Below are 25,200 nucleotides of genomic sequence, written 5' to 3'. Positions count from 1 at the left end.
AATGAATAATACATTGGTGACCTAAAAGTGATCGTATCGCTCCGATGAGAACGCATAACAGGAGAAATCGTTTCTGTCCACTAAATTCGATAGCTGCGAGAAAAAAAATCGAAAGTTGCTTTATGCGCTGGACGCGGAATTGAAATCGTTAACTGGCTCCACGGCTACCAGTTGAAAATCCATGATTCTCGAGCGGTTCAGCGGAGCGAGAATGCAACGAAATAAAACACCTTTGTCGGCCCCGGTAATTATTGCTGCCAATAGGCGATTTATCGCGATGTACTAAGTAGGCTTTTGTCGATCGGCGCTGCCGATCGTAGCATAGCGAACCAGTTGGTCACCGCGAAAGAGTCGTACCTCTCGCGCGCCGCAAGCACGGCCGCCATGATGGCCGACGAGGATGGCTCTTGAGTAATGACCACCACAGACGCACCCTCGTCGGTCGGATATCAAGACAGAGAGTGGGAGAGAGAGAGAGGGAGAGAGGGAGAGAAAGAGAGAGAGAGAGAGAGAGAGAGGGAGAGGTGCCGGTGACAGCTCTGCATCGAATATTTTATAAGCATCGCTGTGGAATTGCGAGCATTACTCACTTGACGGCATCATACGTCAGACTTAAAAGCCAGGGCCGCCTCTAGATGTCTTTCGTCGCTCGGATGCGACCTTGCGGGTTTTCGTTTGTTCGATCCCGCGCTTACCGCGTCCGCGCGAGCTTCGAGGATCTCGCGATCCACGCCGGAGGACTCGACTCGAGGCCTCCGGTCGGTCGAAGGACCGGGGCAAGGCGCTTATCCGCGCGAACGAAACGGGCTAAACGCGTGAGGAATTTGACAATGATCGGCGACGGTGAAGCATCCGCGCGAAAATCCGCGCGAGGCGGCCTGCAGCGAAAAACCGCGATGATGGTGCAACCGCGGCTCGGCCTGACCGCTCGGTCCGGAGCGGTCAGGCCGAGCCGCGCGAATAGCTTTGAATTCACCGTCGCAGATAATGGGCACTTGGACGGCCCTGTCTAAAATAGGCTCCGACTGTAGAACGCTGGGACCGTGCGTAGTAGTGATTACTTTATCAACGAATTGTCACATTTAACAGCGCCTCGTCGAGTTACGCGCGGCAGCGATTCGACGACGCTGCCTGTTTACGCTCACCAGTTGCCATCCGTTCGACATCGTCGACATCGGACGCGGCCGCCGGCGAAGATATTTCCGCTTCGGAGCCAAACCGATCTCTCTCGCGTTTCTCACGTGGTTTCCGTAAAATTTGTCTCGCGCGGCAAGTCGAAAATGATCTTTACGCGACTGCTCGGAGTTCCCCGCCTGATAGAAGAGGAAACACATTCGGATAACGCCGGGCTGATATTAACCACCATCATCTAATACGAATTTTCGCAACGAGAGGAACGTGTCAAGGACGACCGAAGGCTGCGTGATCGATCACCTCCGGATGGATCGCTCGGTGAAAGAAGCTTACGCAACGGAGATCGCACGAGGTAATCGTACGGTTTCGTGAGTAGTCTCTCTTGCGAATCGTTGACATCATCCGGACCCGAGGACGTTCGCACCGTGGGAGATCGGTGACGGTAAACTTCGGGGATCTCAGCGCAAATCATTCACCGTAGGCGCGCTTTCTACAACCCTCGAGTAACGTCTACGTAGTAACGCGCAATTGGCGGATCAGCAGCGGGAATCTAGATCGTTCACGCAGAAGGAACAATGTATCGTCGAATCGTCAGGTACATGAAGCCGAAAAAGATCGTCATTCGCCGACGTAAGAACAAGTATTCCCTGGGCAGGAAGATGAACACGATAATCATGACGCGTCGTTCATTCATCAATATGTCAATGCTGAGTTTTAAATGAATGACCGCTGGATTGGACTCTATGCTACGTGGAAAGATTTGGCGCACGAGGCGGCACGTTATGCTCCATCGCGGTGGACACCCGCGTGTCAAGGTGATCACCATGTTTTTCGCGTGTCGAGAAAGGAAAACGAGTGAGACCAGCCGGGCGATCGCCGAGGAAGAATAGGATTCCGGGAGCGCGGCGCGCTGGCGGGAGGACCCCCGGAGGCCTCGGGCACCGTCGTCGGGGGGGCTGACCTTGACCCGAAAATTTCCGCGGGGCGGAATCGGAAGCGACTCGCCGGAGCGCTGGTGATCGCGCTCGTGGAGGCATTAGCCGCGTGTCGTGCACCGCGGAGGAGCCGATTAAGCGCGAACGTCGGCGACGTTGCCCCGTGTGGGGCCACCGCGTGTGCTTAGTGCCTGGGTGGATGTACACGAAGGCGGACCAGCTCGCTGCGCGTTGCAGGAGGCCGATAGAAAAGAGCGCGGTGAGCGAACGGTGACAGCGCGGCCCGGGAAAGAGGTGGTACTGGTGGTAGTACGGGGTATTCCGCTGGTGCTGGCGGTGACCGGCGAAGGAAGGAGACGGACAACCTCGCTGCGTCTCGTTATGCCCGATGGTGCATTAGCCGAGAGTCGCGGCACCACCGTGCGATTTCTCTCGGGCGCACGCCGAGCGACCTGAACCGCGAAATCCGCTCGCCTACAAGAGCTTTCGCGAGCTCCGTTTCTCGGAGGAACCGCGCCAGGCAGCTTGATGATCTTAAACCGAACGTACACCCGGACAATTAAAAGAGACTCTGCTCCTCCCCCCAAGAGAAATCAACTCGACTCAGTTTCTTCTTTGACGTGAAACATGTCCGAGATCACGACGACGATCGGTACGACGCCCGCGGGGCTCACCCCGGAGAAGAAAGCGGCGATTCCCGTGACCGACAAGTCCGACAGCGCCGTCACTTGGAAGTCCATGAGCATCCGGCAGAAATGGTCCTTCCTGACCAGCAACATCACCGTCGAGCCGATGGTCGCGTGCTACGTGATCCCCAGCGTGCTCTCGCAGCTGGCCATGCAGAATCTCATCCTCGAGAAGGCGTGCCGGGTGAACCTGGCCTACCCGGACGAGGTCTGCACAGCTCTGTCCGCCAGGAACACCACCGGCTACGAGGCCGAGGAGACCGCGGTTCAGCAGATGGTGGCGCGGATGCAGACTTGGAAGACGCCGCTGCAGAGCGCCATACCGGCCCTCCTGATCCTGTTCATGGGCGCGTGGAGCGATCGCACCGGTCTGAGGAAGCCCTGCATGCTCTTGCCGATCATCGGCGAGTTCTTCAGCAGCGTCACCCTCATCGCCTGCACCTACTGGTTCTACGAGCTGCCCATGGAGGTGGTCGTGCTGGAATCGGTGCTGCCCGCGTTAACCGGCGGCTGGTTCACCATGTTCATGGGTATCTTCAGCTACATAGCGGACATCACGACCGTGGAGTCGAGAACGCTTAGGATCGGCGCGGCCAACGTCTTCCTATCCTTGGGCGTACCGATCGGCATGGCACTGTCGGGGATACTGTATACGAAGCTGGGTTTCTACGGTGTCTTCAGCATCGCGATGGTGTGTTACGTAATGAGCTTTGTGTACGGCCTAGTGGTTATCAAGGAACCGCCGAGGGCGTTCACGGAGCGCTCGCGGAAAAAATCCCTCCAGAGCGAGGGAAAAAAGCGGACCTCGTTGTGCGCCTTTGTTCTGGACTTCTTCTCGTTGAAGCACGTCGAGGAGACGTTTCGCGTGGCGTTCAAGAAAGGGGCGAACAATCGTCAGAAAAGGGTCATCGTGCTCATGGTCATTATTATGGTCGTCATCGGACCCCTTTACGGTGAGTAAATGGCCCGAATGAATTGTGATTCTTTAAATAAATATTTTCTCAAGTGCTAAGCAGGACTCGACAGTTGCACACGTCTCACCCTCGTTAATAACGATACTCATCTGCACTACTTCGCACTTTGTGCGAAAAAGTTTTTGCTGGTGAGTCCACTTTAAATGATCTGTAACTCACATCAAAATCCAGGACACATTTCTATTTATGATTTTATATGTCGCGTAATGCGAGAAACATTTCAAGAATCAGGATATAGACAAATATCAAATATATAAAAAGTTCCATGTGATAATTAATATCTTAAATGCAGAATAATTTCCCTGAATTCTGAATTTACATCTAAAATGGACTTTATTGCGAAATGTTTACTATAATATATGTATAATTCGAGATGTTGTCATCATTTGGAAAAATGATGCCAATATAATTTCGATTGAAATTTACAACTAAATAAATTTAATTTGGTTTTACAAATACGTAAATAATAAATTGATAAAACAGTGCGATTTAATAATTCTATCATTGCTGTAAAACTTTATTTTAAACTATAAAATTATATATATTTATATGGCAATAAATATTCATGGAAATGCATCACCTTTTTACTGAATCGCTTTTAAGCGGAAATTATTACGATTAATATCTACTCGCATTATATAAGTAGCTAGCAGACGCGTGAGATGTATAATAACTCAAATATGCAAACACATTTAATTCGCGTACAATTAAATAGAGAAAAAAACGGTAAAACCCCTGGAAAACAGAATTGAAAATAAAATTCATCCGTCATTTCTCACGTGCGTCCGTGGCACGATAAAAACTGCCTGTAATTCTCGTTTAATCTTGCTACTCGCGTTGCGGTAACTGTGCGCATTCCCATTAGTAATTACTTACGTCCGACGGTGTGAATATATATCGTATGCCAGGGAAAGTAAGAGAAGATATATGGCAAAACTAGACACACACATTATTATACGAGCGCAAACGTGTAGCGCTACTTCGACGCTACTTGGGACACGTGAATAATTCGCGTATTTTAAAACGCTAATAAAATATTCACGTGCAACGTGTTTCCTTTTAAGTACCAAGGAATTCTTGATATCGCGCGATAAATCTTCAATGGTATTGGACGTCGTAAATCTACTTTGCAGAGGCCGAAAGATCGATAAACAAAGTAACAAACATTCGTTATGTCCATTAAGCTTCGATACGGCAAAAGTTTTCATGAAGGCCGCGCGCCTTCAGTTTCCGGGCGAAATCTATTTTTGCAGTTTTCTCCAACAGACGTACGTGCCTCGGTACGCAAAGAGCTCGTAAATGAAAAGTTACGATACCGATACGGACAGCGGCAGCGCTCGGTACCAGCGTGCGAGCCTTAATGCCGGACGGTATCGGCAACAATAAAGCCTCCAGTTTCTGCCAGTAGCCCGTGCAAGCACGCGACCACACGAATCATTCAATTTTTCAATTAGCGTGCATTTGTTACAGCGCGCTATCGCGACTTTAATGCGATCGTGCGCGCTCGTATACGCGGCGACGACGCACAATTCCAGCACATTTCGCGGATGCCCTTGTCACAATTTAATTATATAGGTAGCCCCGTCGTTACAATGTCTGGGTACGCATTAGCACGCATTACCCCAGCTGCTAAGTGACGCGGGCAGTCGTCACGCTTATAACAATTTCAGTGGTAATGGGCGTCTTCCTGATTTCGAATGCCGTAACGCGGATATATACCTGTAAGACTCTTCTCGAGACGTTACTTTTCTCGACGTTACTCTCTCATTGTCGTCACAGCCGCTCGGTGACGTCTCATAAGAGCGATAATTTGTCCTGACAGCTTAATTTTGTAGCGCGAACCAGCACGCGGGAGCTGTACATAAACTCGGCAGAGAGCTGCAGATGTAGAGAATAAAACAACTTTTTTAAATGAGCGTAAGAATAATATTCCATACGTCAGAGATTTGTTCAATTATTTACACTTTAAGTTATATCGTTTTTTAATAACCTTTTGCTAGAATTGGTATTAATTACGAGAAATACAATGACGAGGAATAGCAATTACGATTCGATACATCGCTTACCGACTAAAAATAAGGAAAATTACACTTGCCTTGGCATATCATTAGTTTCAATATACGGCGATAACAAAATACGATAACAAAGTACGCATAAGAAAGATGTAAAATTTCGAATAGATTGACAAATGAATGTTATTTTTAGAGATTATACTGTAAAGTACTTAATGATAATTTAATATCAAAATTTCAATGTACGTGTGTAAAATATATTAATGGACACACTTATTTGTACGCAATCTCACGTCAGCACCTATGCTAATCGCGATCCGAACGTGGCTGTATATTCACGATGTAATTTCACGATCTTTGCTCGTCAGGGAGATACGCGGTGAAAGTCGGCGACGACGACTACTACGTTATATATGGTAGTTATATTTTCGTTATAATCCAGCGCGGAGTGTGTCGCGTCGGGGATACCGTATCGGCATAAGGAACGCGCGACGAATTTTAATGCGGGAAGAATTACGGAATCCGTAACTTCTCGCGTTACGTGCCGATCGTGTAAACATGCCATTGCTGGTTTCATGGGAGAACGCGCGCATTGCCGGAATGCACGCGCGTGCATTTCGAAATGACGAAGACTCAGATATATCTTTGACAGCCGTACATCTTCCCCTCGCGTTGATGAATGTCTTCTCTGTTTTGCAAAAGAGGATTATTTTACGTAATACTAACATTTGCGTTTGACCTTCGCAGTTAACTTGGCATTACTACCGGAAGCAATTGTCGGTCTAATTGCAGCCGATGTAATCGTGAAAATCGTTTGTAATTGACCAGAGAACCGTTGCGCTTGGGTGAATCTGCAAAATATCTCCGTACCTATATAACAATGTGAAACTTCACGATAATGGCCTCGTAAAATACGATATGTTACCGCAAGTCAACCGTGATTACCGATAGTTTATTCACGTACCGAGACAAAGTATATATATACGTTACAAATCCGCGCGTGTAGTAATTATAATTAAAAGCGCAAACAGAGAAGCTTGGAGCAAAAATCAAACCTTATAAATCTTAAAAGTCCCCCTTGGGTAGTCCCCCTATGAGCAAGCTGATTAAGAGTGACTAAGTCCGTCAGATTCTTGACGTAGTTAATGAATCCTGAATAAATATTCGATAACGAGTGACACAATAGCGAGCTCGTCACGAATTGAGATTTTTCTAAGTACTGACGTTCTGAGAGAGAATCCATTGTGCAAAGGCCTATTCATCGTCACAAAGCGAAGAAGTGATACGTGAGAGTCGTTAGCATGCTCAATGAATAAATATTAAATATAAAATCTTAATAGCTAGAGTCTCTCGCTTATAGATCGGAGGATCATTTAATGCGGGTCGGGTCAAACTTTTTATTATATTGCACACGTCGATTGATTCATCATGCCTGTCGAGACGCAGAGACGGCGATTATGCAACAGAAGCGAGTGGTATTATCAAGTCTGTTTCTTTCACAGGCGAAATGGCGGTTCTCTATCTTTATATGCGGTACCGATACAACTGGAACGAAGTGACGTTCAGCATGTTCTCCACGTTTGGCATGGTAACTAATCTGATCGGTAAGAAAATCGCCTGAGAACGTCGCGCGTTAATGGCGCGCGAGAGGAAAGAGAGAAAGAGAAGAAATTTACGCGAGCGCTCGTAAAATCCTCCGTAACGAACTCTTCCGCTTCATTCATTGATCTCGCCGCTAATTTTGAAGTAGAAACGTGTATATTCCCCGCCGCTATACGCGTAGAAACGCGGACGCCGCGCCGGTGCGGATAATCTCCTCCGATTGCCATTTGCCATTTCGCGCAACTCGAAGGGGTACCCGTTAGTTCTATTCTCGTAATGATGCCATACATGCACATCGGGTTAATCAAGATTTTTTGCGTTCATTGGTCGATGAAAGCAAACGGGAGACGTGTCTTACGTAAGAATAAACATCGTTGCTGAGCGCGGAATCACCGACTATCGCTTTTATCCTGGCGGTGAATCGTGGCAGGCAGGAGTTGCCTTGAAAATGCAATCTCCTGTGTCGCAGGCGACACAAATTAGAGGAACATTAAGAATATTTTGCAATAGAAAGGCAAGTCGCCAATTGCGTGCGTGCAAGATAAAAATCTATTTCAGAATTCGTAGTTGCCTCGCGGATATGATACTTTAGCGTTCGCCGTACTCGAATACTGTATCGGTATTTCCGTTTGACTTTCTATTTGACAAAAGCTTTCTATTTGTCGATTGTCTACGCGAATTTTGCAAACGCGCGCGATCCGACTTTTCCCGCATTTTTCTTTGACTAACGGAACACGCAGGATCTTACAGCGCTCGTCCGTTATACTGATTCTCTATCGTTATTCGTGTGATCGTCCAGCGATTCGCCACGCACGAGAGAGTGAAAGATATTTCTTTTCTGTCACAGGTACCGCGATCTCCGTCGGTATCTTCAGTCACATTCTCAAGATAGACGACGCGATCGTGGGTATAATGAGCTGTACGAGTAAAATTTTAGCAAGTTTCGTTTACGCATTCGCCACGTCCACTTGGATGGTCTACGTAGGTCAGTCTTTTTAAAACGGCTAACATCAGGGTAACAACTACGTATATAAAATATATATATATATCACAGTTACAGTCCCGGTACCACCCGGTACCGACGACAGTGTATCTAATAACGGATTAATTGCCTGTTTCAGCCGCTATCGTGGAGATCGTGAACGGCACGTCTTTCATCGCCATGCGGTCGATAGCTTCGAAGCTCGTGCCCACGGACGAGCTCGGTAAGAGGGTGCAAATTAAAGATTATGGTTCCCCTTTAATTCGCTATCATCTCTTTCTCATGCTATAGTTTTGTGATCTCAAGAAAAAAGAAATAAGGCAGATGTGTAAGAGCTTCGTATATTATACACATGAAGCATATATAACATACCGAGAATCTTGGAAGCAATCAGTTCGCTGATTGAGTTTCCGTGTTTCCTGTGTAAAATTATGTAGGAAAAATACTTGAGCTGCGATAACGTCAGACACACCATCCGGTGTATATCTGTCGTGTTTAGAAGAAGTCGTCATAGAGGCGCATAAAAGAATGAGCGTTTTTATAATGAGCTGAAATATAAGAATTATACGACCATTATACTAATACTTTAGTGCCACTTAGGAGGGTTTTTCGAGCTTGATCTTTATCTCGCGAAGCACCGTCTGTGTCGGAACCACGTAAATCGGATAATTTGGACACCAAATTACATTTACGTGGCGATGCTGCTAATTTTTCCATCCGCGAACAAAGCGTAACGAGGCCTTCCTGCCCGGCCTAACGGCGAGGAAAACCCAACCCGCGATTTTTTATTCTCTGCTCCGAAGTTAAGACGCGGTTATGTAATTTCGTAGGTAAGGTGAATTCGCTGTTTGGCGTGTGCGAGTCCCTGATGCCGCTTGTTTACGGGCCAATGTACAGCGCCATTTACGCGGCGACCATGAAAGCGCTTCCGGGGACGTTCTTCATCGCCGGAGGATGCATGACAATGCCCGCGGTGTTTGCATTCTTGTGAGTATCCGCCGATTCATTCGCCAAATACTGCGATCATTCCGTGATACATCCGATTCAAACGCGATGAAAAATTACTTGAATTAAGTTTGTCAGCTACGATTGCGTAACATATTACAATAGTATTTTTTAACTGCTTCAGCTGGTTGTACACGGAGCACCGAAAGGATCGCATGCTGAAGGAGCAGAAGGAACCCGAAGCTATGATGAATCATAAGAACGAGGAGGCGACAGATTATAATTTGAAGGCATCGAACCCTCGGATCATGGACGCACAGAAGAGCGCGCAGAAGGCCGAGATGATGAACGGCATAGATAACGCGGCCTTCGAATCTGAGCAGTTGTGATCTCACGATTTACGTGATCCTTTTTTTTAATACGGAGACGTACGATACATCAATAATACCTCATCAGAAAAAAATAAGGGTCCAAAAGGGATACCTTAGGGCCTGAATGCTGGTCACGTTGCTGGTAAAGGTTGCTGGCGAATTTGCTTTACGAGGGGGATACCAAAGGCATTTTATTAGGAAATACCGATCGAACGGTATGTCGAAATTCAAGGTGTACGAAGATTCCGGTGAACCATCTCTTTTACCACATTTCAAGAAAGTTGAATTTGAGACTTTCGATATTTAGTAAAGATGAGACAATAAGATAGTAATTTAAATTATTAGAGGTAACGCGGAGAACGGTTCTCCAAAATGAAGTCTAACCGGAACTCTTGTTCCGGAGTTTTTAGTACATGAGAATGAATTAGGTTTCTGAATTACGGCATTTCTCAAATCCTACGCAACTGCTAACTGTTATCACCTTCATACTGCATCAAGGTGTAAATAAAGCACTTTATTGAGACTTCCTCTTTGCCATCCATGACTTCACTTACTGCAGCTTGTAGATCTTATTTCAAGTATTCTCAAGAGGTAAAGATACTCCGAATGAAGGATAACTACCAGTTTATTTCTAATTTAACGTTTTTAGTGGAAAATAGTACCTAACAAGAGTTAAAAGGGATTATTTCTTTTTAAGATTTGACGACATATAACTAATGCAGTCATCTCAGAAAGGACATTATTCTTTGTTTTTCAGCAAATACGAAAACACTGGTCTGCTACATAAATACCGTACAGTAAATATCCGTTTTCAATGTCTTTGGAATAAAATCCTTCCTAAGATGAATCATTTAGTTATATGTAATATATGTTATATATATATGTAATATATTATACATATAATTTGTTGTAATTCCTTGCAAATCTCTCACCGTTTTTAATTTAGTACGTTTAAAAGCGACAAATCATTTACACGCGACAAAAGCATCGTATTTTAACAAAGTGTTAAACACGATATACAAATTTTTATTTAATGATCTATATATATATATATATATATCCTTTACTTCGGGTACACTAGTACAAACTGTACTTAAACAGATTACGACGACAGCGTGAAAGGAATATGCGCATCACATATATTATTATTAGCTCGGTTTCCTATTTTCTCTCTCTCTCTCTCTCTCTCTCTCTCTCTCTCTCTCTCTCTCTTTCCCTCTCTTTTTCTCTGCACTAAGAACAAACCTGCAAAAGAAAAATGTATCCTACTTTCTTTTTAGCGCAAATTTTGTAACAAGCACGCTGATCGCGTGATAACATTGCGATTAAGAGATTTTGTCGAAAAAAGCTTTGTGTAGACAATCGTTTTTTTTATCAATCTTAAGTAGAGTTTAATATAAACTTTGAGATGTAATTATAATGTATACGCGTATACAATATAAATCCAAAATTGATAAAGCAAATGTATTTGTTACCGATAGCGTAATACATGTTTTTCACATACAATTCCCACATCTGACATTTTTTTCCATAGAGCAGTTGTTTATACGACCCGTTAAGTTTTTAGACAGATTCCGTAATTTCGTGTGTGATAAATTTAAGTGCGATAATTTAATTAGATATATAATATACGAATGTAAAAATCGGTTGCGTACGTTAATTTCATGGATCTAATTAAATAATAAATAAATAACATAAATAATAAATTAAATCAACTGATTATATTAAAATTAAATGATAAGAAGGATAAACCGATTGCTCTCCGTGCCTGCATTCCGACAAACTCGACAGTTATGTATTTATAACAAGCTTTAATGCTTAAGCTCATTTTAGACGATCTATAATTCGCGTCAGACTACAGGATAATCTTCCATTTATTATTTTACGTACCGTGTAATGCGAAAAACAAACATCTCGACATTGTTTTACATTCGACATATATCAATAAAGTTGGGAGATATAAGCAGCAAGTTTTCTATGCAGTTAATTGTTAATAAAAAAAGTAACTTTGGATTCGCTTTAAATAAAATTATATTTAATGCTTATTATGCATCGTGCTAATCGCATAAATTATAAAGTTTTAATGGAATCAGCTCTAATTCACTTATCCCTCTTTAATCTTTTCGGGACGTCCGTAATAAACCACATGAAAATCATACAGTTTCGCAATAAAGAGTTAAGAACGTAAATCACATTATTGCGTTTGTACAGCTGTAAATTATACCTACAGTGATTATTTGTAAAGACTGAAACTGTAAATATAGCAACAGTTACTATTTATCCCGTCCTATCTAGATCTTGCTCATAATGTGCACAAAAGTAAGAAAACAGCAAATAAAACTAGAATTCATGAAATTGCAAAGATTGAAGTTTTAATTTCTCTCATCTTTTATCTGATCATATTTCATATTTCAACCAATTATCTTTTGATGATTGGCTTTGATGATTAGCTTTTACTGAATTTGAACAATTTCTTATATCTAGTAACTTTCTAATGATTTTTGAGAGTCTGATTTTCCACAAACTCTCTTAATGTTTTGTTAATTTTCGAACGATTATATTAGGAATATCTTAGTAGAGTAATTCTGTTCTATCAAATACACACAATTAATTAATAATTATATATAATATAGATGGTCAATATATAAAATTATCGAATTAAACTGTCTCCTTTATCGTTGTTAAGATGCAATTATCGATATCAAGAAAAATATACCTACCGTCGCATGGTGGATTCTTATTTCATCAGTACCTAATTTCCATTTCCATTAAAAAAAAGTAAGAAAAATGAGTTGATTAATAACATAACAAATTAATCGACTTATAACGGAAATCATATTCGAAAGATGAATTCGATACTGAAACAATCATGAAAATATCACATGATCGAAGCAATGTAATAAACATAGATGCTGTGATTCGCTAAAATATTATTTCAAGATACAAAAATATGAGGAAACAATAGTTTTACTTGCGAGAATACAAAAATACACAGAGGTCTAAGTTTCGTTCCATCTTCGAAGATTGAATTCGCAAGGGGTACGCTTGGACGATGGAGGGTACGGAAATAAATACTCCTCGTGTGGTTCATGTTTTCAACAATTTACTCCTAGGCTCTTGTTCTGGCCAGTTGAGAATGAGACCGGCGCGCACTCGCGGTCCCTCCTTTGTTAATTACATAATACATAAAAATAATGGTATGTACAAATGTAGGGAGAAATGTTAGGCACTCAATGAACAGAAACGGCGAAACTTATAAATGGTAGCTTTGTCGCACGCGCCGTATGGGCGGGTGGTGTTTTCTACGGCGTGCGATTTATATCGATACGAGATACGATGCGCTCGGAGAGCAGAGAGCGGGAGACAAGTTCTTTAGGGATACCGAGGTGCGAAAGGTAGAGCGCATTTACGCGACATGGACGCGCCAGAAAAGAAAAACCAACAGTGCGATCGGCTTCTTTCTTTTTTTTTTTTTGCTTTTCAAATTTGGTTCGCCACTCGACTCGCGTCGAGTTCCAGAATTCGATTGTCGGTGAAGTGACGCGTTGGAATGTTGACGGTCGGGCAACAAGCTTTTTTTTTACCTGGAATGTGCTCCGCGCGAAGTCTCACGATTATCTTTATTCTTTCCCATTTTTTTTCTTCTTTAAAAATTAAGTCGCATTATCTAAGTACCGCAGTGTTGTTGTTATACAACGTTAATAACGCTCCTCCCCGTATCTTCACTGGCCTTCGTGCTCATTACGGTGAACGGCGTGGACACGTTCGAAAGGAAGGACTGCTCACTATTCTGATCTTATGCGTATCGGCGCGCGTACCTTTTTCTTCCCCGTATTGCCTGGGCACGTCTGTAGACTAGAGTTCCCCGTGTCGTTATAACGTTGCTTTGTGAATCAAAACGCAAAAACTCGCGTAAAACGTCTGAATTTTTTTCCCTCCTCGTGTCCGGATACGCAACCGGTGCTCGTTTACCTGTCGATTATTACGATCCGATTCAAATCGATTAAATCTGTTTCACCACACGCGCTACTATGCTAAACGTAAAAATAAGGACGTAGTCGCTGTTGCATGCAAGCGGTTTCTTGATACTGCCAGTCCGATATAGTCGATGCCACCTTTCGATCTTATACAATGTCCTCTCCATCGCTTTATCAATCGGTCGACATACAAACTGCGTGATATATCATTGTATTTTTTTTTTTCCCCAAGTACTCGACGTTAAAGTCCACATTACGCAGAATAAAATAAGTTACACGATTTGTCTATTTTTTTCTCATTAAAATATGATACAAATTACAATTATTTATGCTTGGAGTGTAAGAGCCGTTAGTTGTAGAACTAGAAAGCCTTCGTCCTTTTATTCGCGGTCGTAAAAACTGCCTTTCCACGGATGGGATACAATTCGATTTGTACAATTAGAGCTTTATACACATCCTTGTAAGGTACGGTTGATATGACTCCGCGTTTATGATTAAAGATCAGCACACTCGCCGATGTCGAGCGACGTATGCGAAAAATAATATCTATTAATTAGTGCGGTAACGTGTTCAAGCCGGACGCGATCGCTTGCCTTCTGTGGACCAGCCGGGAGCCGAAGGTTTCCGCTTTCTCCACACGATCGATCGTCGACGGCAAAGAAGGGGGCGCGTTTTATATTATTTAATAAAGTACGCAAAACAATACGAAGGATCGCTGTACATTTGGTCACTCAAGAGTTTGTCCTTAACCATTACTTATCTAAGTGTTACGTTTACCAGTGCGTATTACACGCTAACGGCCCTTAACCCGCTGATAATATCACAGATGAATGAGTTTCCGTGTTGTGCGTTACGCAACGCTATCTAAGCTTCTTAACAAGTGCGTTGATCCTCTCGATTTTTTCGCTGAGAATTCGCCTCTCGGAATCAAGTGCTGTTCTGGCGGACAGGAGCTCGTAGAGCTTCCGATCTAACTGAGAAGTCTCAGAACGTAAGTTGTCGGACTGTGTCATCAGTTTTGATTTTTCGCTTGTCAGAATCTTCCTCTCCAATGTTTTTTCTGTAAGTGATAGGAAATACATGCCCACATTATTACATTGTATCGTATGAGTATCATGTGTTAATTATATGTGATAGGAAGCTCACCTTTCAAATACTCGCTGTAGGCGAACATAACATCCACGATTCCAGTCCACCTTGGCTTTTCCCTTTTCTCACTCATTTCGTCGGCGATGTCTATATCGCTGTCTATAGCTTTACAATGTTGCTTCACACCATTCTCACCAGGCATAGGTAAAGTGGAATAATACTTCGGACCCAAGGGTGGTAGCGGTGGTGGTCGTTCCGGAGTATGTTTCACTTTAACTCTGTCCAGAAGACGCATTTTTTGAGCTGATTTTGGTAAAGCTGGAGGATTCCTAGAATAAACTTTGGCGATTCTTTCACAGTAGGCAGTAACGGAATTCGCGCTTTTCCGTTTCTTGCGATCTGCCAGGACGTACTGCCATGTCACTTCTGCCTCTGCAATCACAAATTGCAATTGAAATAAGTGTCTCGTTTATTATTATATCTCATAGAAGAAATATCGTTAATACAAAAAATAGAATAATGCATTCTAGTACAGTAGAAAACTATGGAATTTTTTATATCTGTAATTTTAATATTATATAAATTTCAATATTATATAAATTTGATTGATAATATATTTACCATCTCTTTTATTCGGAGGCATAATATCGAGACCTATGGTCCTGAGAAAGCCAACTTTTGGCGCGAAATCTGGCGTGTGAAGCAAAACATCCGGATGCTCACGCGGAATCGGTAAGATGGACTCCACTGCAGGTTCTATTTCCAGAGGTAGTTCTGGTGGATCGGGATTCAATTTATATCTTTTTTCCACCTTACACAATTCTATCTCTGTAAAAATAATGATAATGTCAATTCAGTAAATTCAACGTAAAGAAACGTAACAAAGAAGATTATTTTCTTACCGTTCCTAATAGTCAGGGTAGTCAGTCCAAACATGGCTAGGAAGGCCAATTTGTCTTCCGAATATTGTAGCTTGGCCGGCGGACCTTTCGTGATCCAAAGATCCACGTCTTTGGTTTCCTCCTCGCCCTCCGAGTCAGAGCTACACGAGACGCCCGTGTTCTTTTCCCTCCTCCGCTTACGCCTCTTCTCGGCTAGATCGAGGGACGACGTCATCAGCTCCTTCGGCATCTCAGGCATCAAGAAGGACTTTTCGCTATTGGTGACGTCCTGCTTGCCCAGGGCTTTGCTGAGGTCAGGCACGTTTAGTACCGCTGATTCGCACTTCACGGAAATCTCAGTCAAATTATTGCACTTGTCGGTAAAGCAAAACGCGGTCGTCTTTAGCTCGTTGTTGCTCGTCGAGAAGTTGAGGAGCTTCTCCTGATACTTCGGGATTTGCAAGAGCACATTGGAGACATTCTGACAAGTGCGCAACACCTTCTCAGACTTGATGCTCTGCATCAGCTGCGTCGTGTCCATCGGCTTCTGCGCAATGTCGTTTATGCTGAACTTAAAGTTCGGTTGAAACGGTAATGTGGACAAGACGTTGTTCTGATCGCATTGCAAGGTACAATCGGTTTCGTTCTTGCCCTCCTTTTCGCCGAGGTTGTAGTTCACCGGTTGCAAGGGCTTCGAATTTTTTCCCTGCTGTTCATAAGGCAGATGCGGGATCGCGGTTTTTTCCTGGAGCGAATTTGTCGCGACGTGATTCTGATTCGGCAACTGCGGCTGCCTGATTATATTCTCGCTCACGCTCTTTTCGTTGCCCGCGTTCAGCTTGTTGTCTTTCGCCGTGACGTCCGAATTGCTTTTATGATGCGCGTTTGTATTATTTGCAATTTTATTACCGCCACTGACTTGAGTGTTAGCACTGAAACTGATGTTGGTCATTGTCTTCTCGCTGGAAACACAATTAGTCGCGCTATCATTTCGCGAGGTCATCGTGGTCGTCGTTTGATGAGACTCGCCGACGTGATGCGCGTTCTGTTGCTTTGTGATATTCGAATTAGTCGAATTAATGACGCTCGTGCCGCCGCTACTGCTATGACTGCTGTTGCTAGTGTTTATCGTTGGTACATTGAGCTTGGGTTGAGAATGATGCTGCTGATGAGGTGACGACAACGACGACGACGTTGAGAAATGCGGCGGTTTGTAGAGACTTGGCACGTGTGAGACGGGTATATGTGGATGATGGTACTGTTGAGGTGATGGATAGGTTGGAATCGGTTGGGAAATCGTTTGTTGGCTGCTCATAGACTTATTATCCATCGAGGAATTCTCCTGTATCACCTGACTACCCACGGTTTGAGAAGTAATCGGCGTCATCGACGAAGTCTTCAAGGATGATGGCTCGTGATGGCCGATCTGATTGACTATACTGTGATTATGACTGTTCATTATCGAATGCCTCTGTTGCGTCTTTGTCGAGGAAGAGCGGAACGAGTCCTCGAAGGGCCTGACGAAAGCCGGCTGCGACGTTGTCGTGGTGCTTGTTGTGGTAGTCATGGTCGCAGTCGTAGGCAACGTCCCCGCGGTCGTCGTACTTGTCGGCGGTTCTTTGCTTCTGGGTACATGAACACCGTGGGACAACGGCGGGGACTTATGCGCCATGTGATTCATGGAGTTCAACGAAGAACTGTTGGGCGGCGTCGGCACCGCGTGCGTAGTCATCGCACCGGGCAAAGAACTCGTCGTACCGCTCGTACTGTTCGCGCGTGGTTGATGTTGCTGCTGCTGTTGCGACGAGGACTGTTGATGTTGCTGCTGTTGATGGTAAATGGAACTGGTGACCGTGGTAGTCGCGCTGCTCATTATCGTGTGCTGACTAGAATGAATGGTACTCGACGGCACGGGGGGCAAGTGAAGAGAGGGAATGGAGATGATAGGCGGAAGGGACATGCCTAGGGACAGCGGAGGTGGCGGCGGTGGTCCTATGACACCAGGTGTCAAGGACGGGATGGAAGGTATCGGCGGACAGATCGGCGCCGAGCTTATAGCCGCCGGCGGTGGCGGTCCAAGATTCAAAGGGGGCAAAGTGGAACCCAAGGGAGGCGGAATGGGCGCAGAACTGGCGGAGCATATAGAAGTGGAACCCAGGGTCGGTCCGATGGCTGCCGCTGGACTGGGGAAGGGTGGCAGACGAGGATGGTAGATGGTGACTGCCGCTGCTGCTGCTGTTGGATCGGGAGGCGGTGGTGGTGGTGCAGTCGAAGGAACGGAGGACTGTTGCTCCTCTTTTCGGGATTGGTGGTGATTGCTACCGACACTAACGGCGGGTCCGCTGATGTTGCTGTTGGAGTTACCAGTGTTGCTGGTGCTGTTCCCACAAGTGTTGCTGGCGTTGCTACTGCTGTTACCACCACTACTGCTCTGTCGTTCTCTACTGTCGCGTTCTCGGTCCCGGTCGCTATGCATCTGAGCCGCTATGGTCGGCTTCCTAGCTGGAACAAATCCCGAACACAGTGCTTGATGATCTTCCACTCTACAATGAAAGAAATCTTGGCCACGACAATACGTTGTAATCTTCCTTGTATTGTTTGTAAACATGCTTTGTACGTACAAGATCCATTGTCACTTATGAAATAATTTTCAAGTTTGAAACGAGACCGAAGAGAAAATTATTTTGTGAAAGATTTTTTGAAGGATAAAGAAAATGCAACATATCGCTATAGCCAGATTTCACCATCTCGTGTAAATAAGCCAAAACTTTCTATATCTTCAGCATATCTAGTATAAAATGTAGTTGCTTTCATCTCAATATGGTTGAAATGTTTTGTCATATTTTTAGATAAGTTTTTATGATAAGTTCGCGCGCGAGGAGAAGCGTTAAGAAAATATTTGTGATTGTTTTTATTGTCTCGAGCTTATAAGTTTCATAAAGTTTGCTGTGATTTATGTCGACCAAATTATATCGCTTTTTAACAATATTTCTAATTAATGGCCGCAATAAATTGACTACGCATTAAATGATGACAAAAACGCCTGCGCAATTAATATACAGAATGGCGGTATGCAACGTGGAATTTTACGAATTTATTTCGTAATTATTAGTTCATCTATTCCAACTTACCTTTCATTTCGCTTAATTATTCCAGCGCTATAAAAAATCCTTAAATATATTCGCATCGAAGTATTGGGGATGATTACTGTCATATTTTCAATAAACAAAAAAAATTAAAAAAAAATAAACCAATTGTCTCTCTCTCTAAACTATCGGGGCAATCGCTATCATCGTTGCTCTTAGTATTAATAGTAGCGAGTGTACTTTTCTCATAATAATTGTAGTAAAATATATATATTATTAAAGTAATCGGACTACGAATTACGGAATCTTCCCCAAAACTGTTTCAGAAAATGATTTGAGGGTCAAGAATTCTAAGTCCACTAAAATTGCAATCATATCTTCTGCAAGTTTTATTTTCATTTGTAGTCCAAATATACATGTTTACATAATAAATTATATATAAAAATGGTGTAATTTTGATAAAGGAACATGTATGATAAAGTTTATATACATCGGTTGATTCAGTCAGTATGAGGAGCAATATGTTTACCATACAATTAAGGGAAACTATGTTGACATTAATTGGTTAATTGCAAAATTTCTAAAACAGTTGCGGGAACTAACGCAAGAGTGCATGGCGCCTGATAAAAGAACACTTGGTATCGAAATAATTAGTCTATTAAATTGTAGCATTTACGCACCTACCTAAGTCCACGCCTTGAAATTATAAATGTTTAGCCACACATATGCACGTGCATTATGTGGACTATGTTATAATCAAATGTGTTTTTCGTTCCACAAAACATGAATCATTTGTTTAACGATTCTAATTAATAAAAAATTAATTTTATGATACCTAATAAAAAATATTAACAAATAAATGAATGCTCAAATCATAGAATATCAATAAATATACAATTTTACTCACATATCTTAACAATAATAATATATAAAGAAAAAAATATAACTTGATATCAAGAAAATTGAAAATAATCTAAATATATCGTTTATCGTATATAACAGTAGTCATCTTTCCATTTAATATATAATATCTCCTGTAACTGGGGAATTACCGTCAATTTCAGGACACCTAATTTTTTAGTATTAATTATAAGTATTCATGAAACTCAACGTTGAAGTTAAACAAATCCTTTTCTTTAGAAGGCGTGCACTCTTATGTTTAGGTTTCGCTGTTATTAACTACAAAAACGATTAACTACATAACAAACCTGCCGTCGTACAGTAAGTGGTTTCACATTCGAGTACCACGAAAAAGATTTGAAACACGTATGCAAAGAACGTCGTGTACACAACAGGTGTATAGCCGACCGAAGGCCGACTTACTGTTAACATGACATTAACAAAAAGCGACAGCAGAAGATAAGTCTGACTTCGGTCCGTAAATAGGCAAATAAAAAACAACTAAATCGGGTCTCGGAAAATTGGATTGCGTCCATAATTTCGTTCGTATTTCGGATCGAACTAAGATGAGTAATAATTTTTTTGCCACCAAGCCCACTTTTGACAATTTAATGTCGAGCCGAAGGGCGACATTGTTAAGATGGGTATATACTAAGCGAACGAACAACGAAAGTAAAGCAAACGCGAAATCAAGTTAAACTTTCTTTGATGTGATCACTTTGCGACCAGAACTGAACGCTAACGAATATTTCAAAGGTTCGCAATCGCTCGTTCGACGTTCGTTTGTTCGCAACGTATACTTTATCCACCTTCAACTCTGTTCCGGCTCCAAATCGCGTGTTTATCTAAAAGATATCAACGCTATCTGCGTAAGAAACGAGAGTATAACTATGACTATAACTTTCATTAAGTCTAGATTAAAATTAGAAGCGTAGTATGTTGTTTGTTCCGTTTGTTTCTTTTCTCTTCGAATTCTCTCGAGGTCACAGTCATATTTCTACAACAACTTCTCCTCGCTCGCGCCGCCAGTCCGTCTATCTACAGAACTTTGGCTCGCAATACAGGTCATTCGAACGCCGAGTGAACGACGATCGCCGCTGAGAATACGATCTCTCTTAGCGAGTTCGTTCTCGGAAGGGGGGATTAAATTAAACAAAACAACGTGCGCGCGTGTCAAACGAGCAATTTATATAGATAATGCAGATTCTGTTCTCGGCACCGCTTCGAGAAAATGCTAACTAAATTACTAAACTGGATATGGCCATATGAAAGAAATACGCGACAATTCACGCGGTTACTTCTGCGCCGTAGAAAACTTCTTAAAGGAAAAGAAGAAAGAAAGACAGAACGAGCTCGCGCGCCTTAACGAGTGATCGCACGACGGATCACGATTGCGCTTCGATCGACGCTCTCTTTCTTTTTCTTTTTTTTTGTTTTGTTTTAATGAAAGGCAGTGGGGGGTGGAGCGACTCGCTCACCTGCAGTATCGGCGGATGCAGGGGCAGGCGCGGGTCCCGGGGCAGCGGGAGCAGAACTTCTCGCTGCTCTTCTCCTTTCCTCCTCCTCCCGCATTGCAGCCTGCTCCCGTACTTGCCGCCTATGCTCCTCCTCCAGCTTCAGTCTGAAAAAGGAGAACCGCACCGCGGCGTTAATGAAGAAGTTCGGCATTCCCGAACGCTCGCTCAACGATTCTTCTTCTTTCTATTTCTCTCTCTGAATCTTTTTGCTTACCGTTCGTGCATCACGGGAGACATGAGGCCCAGGGAGGCGGGCGGCGGAGGAAGCATATCGGGACTGTATCTCAGTCCGTACAGAGGATACGATGGCAGTCCCGGAAACAACTGCGGTCTTATCATTCCACATCGCTCGAAGTACAACTGTTCCTCTAATCTGCGATAAGAACACACGGAATTAGTTAAAACTTTGGCTAAAACTTTAGAAAGAAAAACTTTAGAGATTGATAGTAGAGGAAAATGTGAAATTCTTCAATTCTCTTTTTCTATTTTGACAATGCTAAACGGTTAAAGCAATATTGTTGCTTACCTATAAGCGTGCGGCAGGTGCGGCGGTGGATAGAGACCGGAATGATAGGCGCCATAGGTCGCGGGGTCCAAGGCGAATGCCGGTGGATGGGCCGGATGGTGCTCGGGCCGATACGGCTGAAAACCGGAACGAGCCAGCAATTCGGTAGCCGCGGCAGTTACGCTGTGTTTGCTGGTTTCAACGGGTCTGGCAGTTGTATACAAGGAGGGAATTTCTTCAGGTCTTCGTTCGTGCGTTGATCTCTCCTAGAAAAATAAATTTAACGACACTCCTTAGTCCATGCGGCAGACACGTATGCTTTTTCCTTTTTTTTTCGCGGCAATTGGACGATGTAATCGATAACGCTCGATAACGCGGTTTCTTTAATACACCTGAATAATTCATGCGTTTCACACTTAGTCTTCAAAATAACAGATGATGTATCGCGCTTTATCGAACTAAAGAGTTAAAAAAAAAATGCGCGAGTACTGTGACCCGTGGGAAAAATGATCTAGTGCAAGGCACGGTTTTGTTCCGAGAGTTAACAATATTTCCAAGACGATTTCCTGGAAGGCGTTAGACGAAGACGCAAATTGCCTGAAATTTTCTTCAGCTTATAGTCTCTTCCGCCACTTAGACGCTACGAGCGGTCTCGCAGTTTATTGCCGGGCGTTGTAACGAAGTCGTGCACCGAACCGGCAATGAATTGCCGCTCGGATGACTTCGTCATGGAAATTGGTAGGAACAATGCGTACCTTCGGACGATCCAAAATAACAAAACAAAAAATTCACTATTGCAGACAAATGTTAAATAACGTTAGGCAGATCGGTCCGACGGGCTTTGCAAGATTTCTGAACTCAGGCGATTCATCCGATTATTTTTAAAATCTCATTTCCGTTTATCCAAGAGGAAGGTCGGCTTCTGCTGACGACGCGATATACAGGAAATTTGAATTTTTCTGTTTACATTGTAAATAAGACGAAGCTAAAAAAAGGGGAGACGTACCACTCAGTTCGGATTACTTAACCCAGATTGTCAGCGGGAGCCAAGGCTCGGAAAAGTCTCACATTTGCAATGCAATAGCGCGGACGATATACAGTCGAGGTAGGAAAAGGATCTTTGATCTCTACGATTATCGGGGAATTGGAGCTACCTTATTCTCTTTCCGCTAGAGTAACCACTTTTTTCATTTCGTTCCCGAGATTGGCCGTATTTTCGATCTACTTCCGAGCCTTTGACACTTCGCAATCTTTCGAAGCCGTTTGATTCGCATGCCTCCGAAATCATTCCTACCGCGCCATTCGGCAGATGTAATTTTATCCCACTTCGACACTTTCGCCTTTGATGACGAGGGCATTAATTTCCGGTAGCAATTACTCTTGAAGAATAGCCCGAGATATCACGCGCAGGATGTTCCGGAATTCACACGCTTTCTCTTAATTACAGGCACTCCGCCGCACAAAAATCGGATGAAAAGTCATCTATTAAAATCTTTTAATTTCCCAACATATTTTCAGGTCGCTAAGCTTCGAATTGAATTTCTGCCGAGATAATTTCCGCCTTGAGTGAATCGAAAAATATTTTGTCGCGCGTACACAGACTTTCTCCCGTGCGATTTGTAACATACGTGACTCGCAGAAGGTGCGCACAACTTCAGAAATTTTCTGCGTATATTGCAATAGTTCTCGGTAATGCGGTGAAATAAATCGCGTCATCAGCAGAAGCAAATCCAAAAAATTCCGAGGAACGCAAATATATGCACCCTCCTTTGGCTCGTGCTCTTCCATATCCATTTACGATATTCTTCGTCAGCCTAACCGTACAAGAGAAAAAAAAAGGGAAAAAGAAACGCGTCGTTCACGTCGCAAAGGAGAAGGAGCCAAAGACGGCCGATGTCAACGATTTTTCTCAGCCGCGCCCGCTATGTACCTAAGCGGCCGCTTATTATTCCGATCATGGGGACCACCGAGTCTGAGGTCGAGGGTACCTTTGTTCGCGTTTCGAGACGGATGCACTTCTGTCCCGAGAGCGAGAGAGGCCGAGAAAGAGGGATAAGGAAGGATAAGGTATATAACGCGGCCGGTGCAATTACTCACCTTAGCAGGGGAAGGACCTCTGACCAAGGGCGGTGGCGCCCGGTTCTTCGGGCTGGCACGGGGTTCCTCTTCCTGAGGTGCCGGGCCCGCCTGCTTGGCCAGGTTCCTCAGAGCGGCGGCGAAGCTCCTGCTATTCTGCTGCCCGCCCGGTCCAGGTCCCGGGGTGTGACCCTGAGGTAGTACGCCGGAACTGGGTCGGTGGGACTTGCCAATCGAGGTTGGCTGAGCTTTGGTGCTGGCGGGCTGTAGACCTGAAAAGAGAGAGCGCAAGAGGTCAATGCCCAGGTCCGTGTGAAATTTACGCTCGCGCATAACTTAACTCGGGATCTACACGGGGTGGTAGATCTTGACCTCGACGGTCGGGGAAACACGTCCGACATGGCGGGGCGCGGATCGTTTTTGACACAAACAAATGTCGCGCGTCTAACGTAATCGCGATCCGCTTGAAATGCAGCGATCCTCCTCTCGTCGGATTTTCGCAACCGACTTGCCGAATCAATCTCCGTTCGTGACGGTTCAAGAGATGCACGTGTTGCTCGGCGGATACATATGTCACACGCCTAATTATCCCGGACGAGAATTCGATTAACCGTGCCATTTGCTCGACTCTACCTATCGATGTCGCGCGCTCGAGGCTCTCTCTCACCATAACGTGGTGCTCGCGGTAACAAACTTTCGATAAACGCGTACGTTTCGTACGCTCGTCGTGAAAGAGGCGTTATCGGGGCGAAGATTAACGAGCGACCCCGTCGTCTCCACACACGTGCATTCGCTCCCTCTCTATCTTTCTCTCGTGCTCGGTAACGAGCGCGCCTCATAATTCTCCTCGCGGGATCGGAGGTCGCACTCGTGTTGACGTGACCCGCCGGGGAGGTCGGCCGAGCATGATCGACTTCGTGGGAGATTAATTGCGAGGCGGTCGGCGAGAGGTAGGCAAGAGAGAGAATAAGTATCAACGAGCGTGTACACGCAAAGCCAGACGCATCGGCCCAAAAGTATCTTCTCGATCGATCAACCCGAGACCCCGAATTTACGAACGTCCGAATTTCGAAGAGTTTAATGAATCACTTTCTTAAATAGTAGCAACATAACTTTGAACTTTGCATCTTGCATCTTTTAGTTTCCAGTGATGATCGCGCTCACGAAGAATTAATACAGCAGTAAATACAAAATAAAAGCGTTTTCTTTCTTTTTAGTAGAGATCATCAGTCGCGATGGCTAAAATTAACGACTATCATTAATAAAGTTCGATCGAACGCCAATGTCAAAAGTCTACGATTTCCTTTCTCGAATTCCTGATTTTACGGCGGATGTGACGAGTGATAAAACGCGATGCGCGTTAGGCCGCCGTAATGGCGGCAATAATTAAAATTTACGGCGAGGAGTATCGAGCGAGCTGGTAATAAAATATCGTCGGCCGCTACGCGCGAACCGGCGTTCGTTAATTAGACAAACCGACGGCGACAATTAATCGCGGCTGGTAAAGCGAGCTGGATAATCGACAAAG

At 44.1% G+C, this 25,200-nt stretch overlaps 2 protein-coding genes across 2 annotated transcripts in view; one reads left to right on the top strand and one right to left on the bottom strand.

Annotated features, from left to right (window-relative positions):
• The first annotated feature begins 1,142 nt into the window (after positions 1-1,142).
• On the top strand, positions 1,143-11,611 carry LOC139774068 (probable peptidoglycan muropeptide transporter SLC46). The gene is made up of 6 exons (XM_071709015.1): positions 1,143-3,708; positions 7,244-7,345; positions 8,191-8,328; positions 8,465-8,548; positions 9,156-9,312; positions 9,455-11,611. Exons 1-6 carry the CDS (start codon positions 2,697-2,699, stop codon positions 9,657-9,659), a joined length of 1,698 nt encoding a protein of 565 aa, XP_071565116.1. The 5' UTR covers positions 1,143-2,696; the 3' UTR covers positions 9,660-11,611.
• Positions 11,612-12,727: 1,116 nt separating this feature from the next.
• Positions 12,728-25,200, bottom strand: part of Px (MAP7 domain-containg protein plexus) — an 85,177-nt gene continuing 72,704 nt past the window's right edge. The window contains exons 9-16 of the mRNA XM_071709014.1: positions 23,694-23,944; positions 21,618-21,862; positions 21,306-21,464; positions 21,053-21,195; positions 15,610-18,090; positions 15,329-15,535; positions 14,765-15,139; positions 12,728-14,678 (exon numbers count right to left, since the gene is read on the bottom strand). Coding sequence (XP_071565115.1) covers positions 14,479-14,678; positions 14,765-15,139; positions 15,329-15,535; positions 15,610-18,090; positions 21,053-21,195; positions 21,306-21,464; positions 21,618-21,862; positions 23,694-23,944 — 4,061 coding nt within the window. The 3' untranslated portion in view covers positions 12,728-14,478. The remainder of the gene's footprint in view (positions 14,679-14,764; positions 15,140-15,328; positions 15,536-15,609; positions 18,091-21,052; positions 21,196-21,305; positions 21,465-21,617; positions 21,863-23,693; positions 23,945-25,200) is intronic.

Source organism: Temnothorax nylanderi, unplaced genomic scaffold, assembly GCF_030848795.1.
Source record: "Temnothorax nylanderi isolate EJ_2023f unplaced genomic scaffold, tnyl_v1.0 TNYL_tig0073_pilon, whole genome shotgun sequence".
NCBI lineage: Eukaryota > Metazoa > Arthropoda > Insecta > Hymenoptera > Formicidae > Temnothorax > Temnothorax nylanderi.
The sequence above is the reverse complement of the archived record's forward strand: the minus strand, read 5'-3'. Positions and strand labels throughout refer to the sequence as shown.

What these genes read in the sequence shown, in the direction of transcription:
- LOC139774068 (XM_071709015.1), top strand. Translation starts at nt 2,697, where the DNA reads ATGTCCGAGATCACGACGACGATCGGTACGACGCCCGCGGGGCTCACC. An exon ending in CACTTGGATGGTCTACGTAG is followed by an intron (nt 8,329 to 8,464) that starts GTCAGTCTTTTT and finishes TGCCTGTTTCAG; the next exon opens with CCGCTATCGTGGAGATCGTG. An exon ending in CCCGCGGTGTTTGCATTCTT is followed by an intron (nt 9,313 to 9,454) that starts GTGAGTATCCGC and finishes TAACTGCTTCAG; the next exon opens with CTGGTTGTACACGGAGCACC.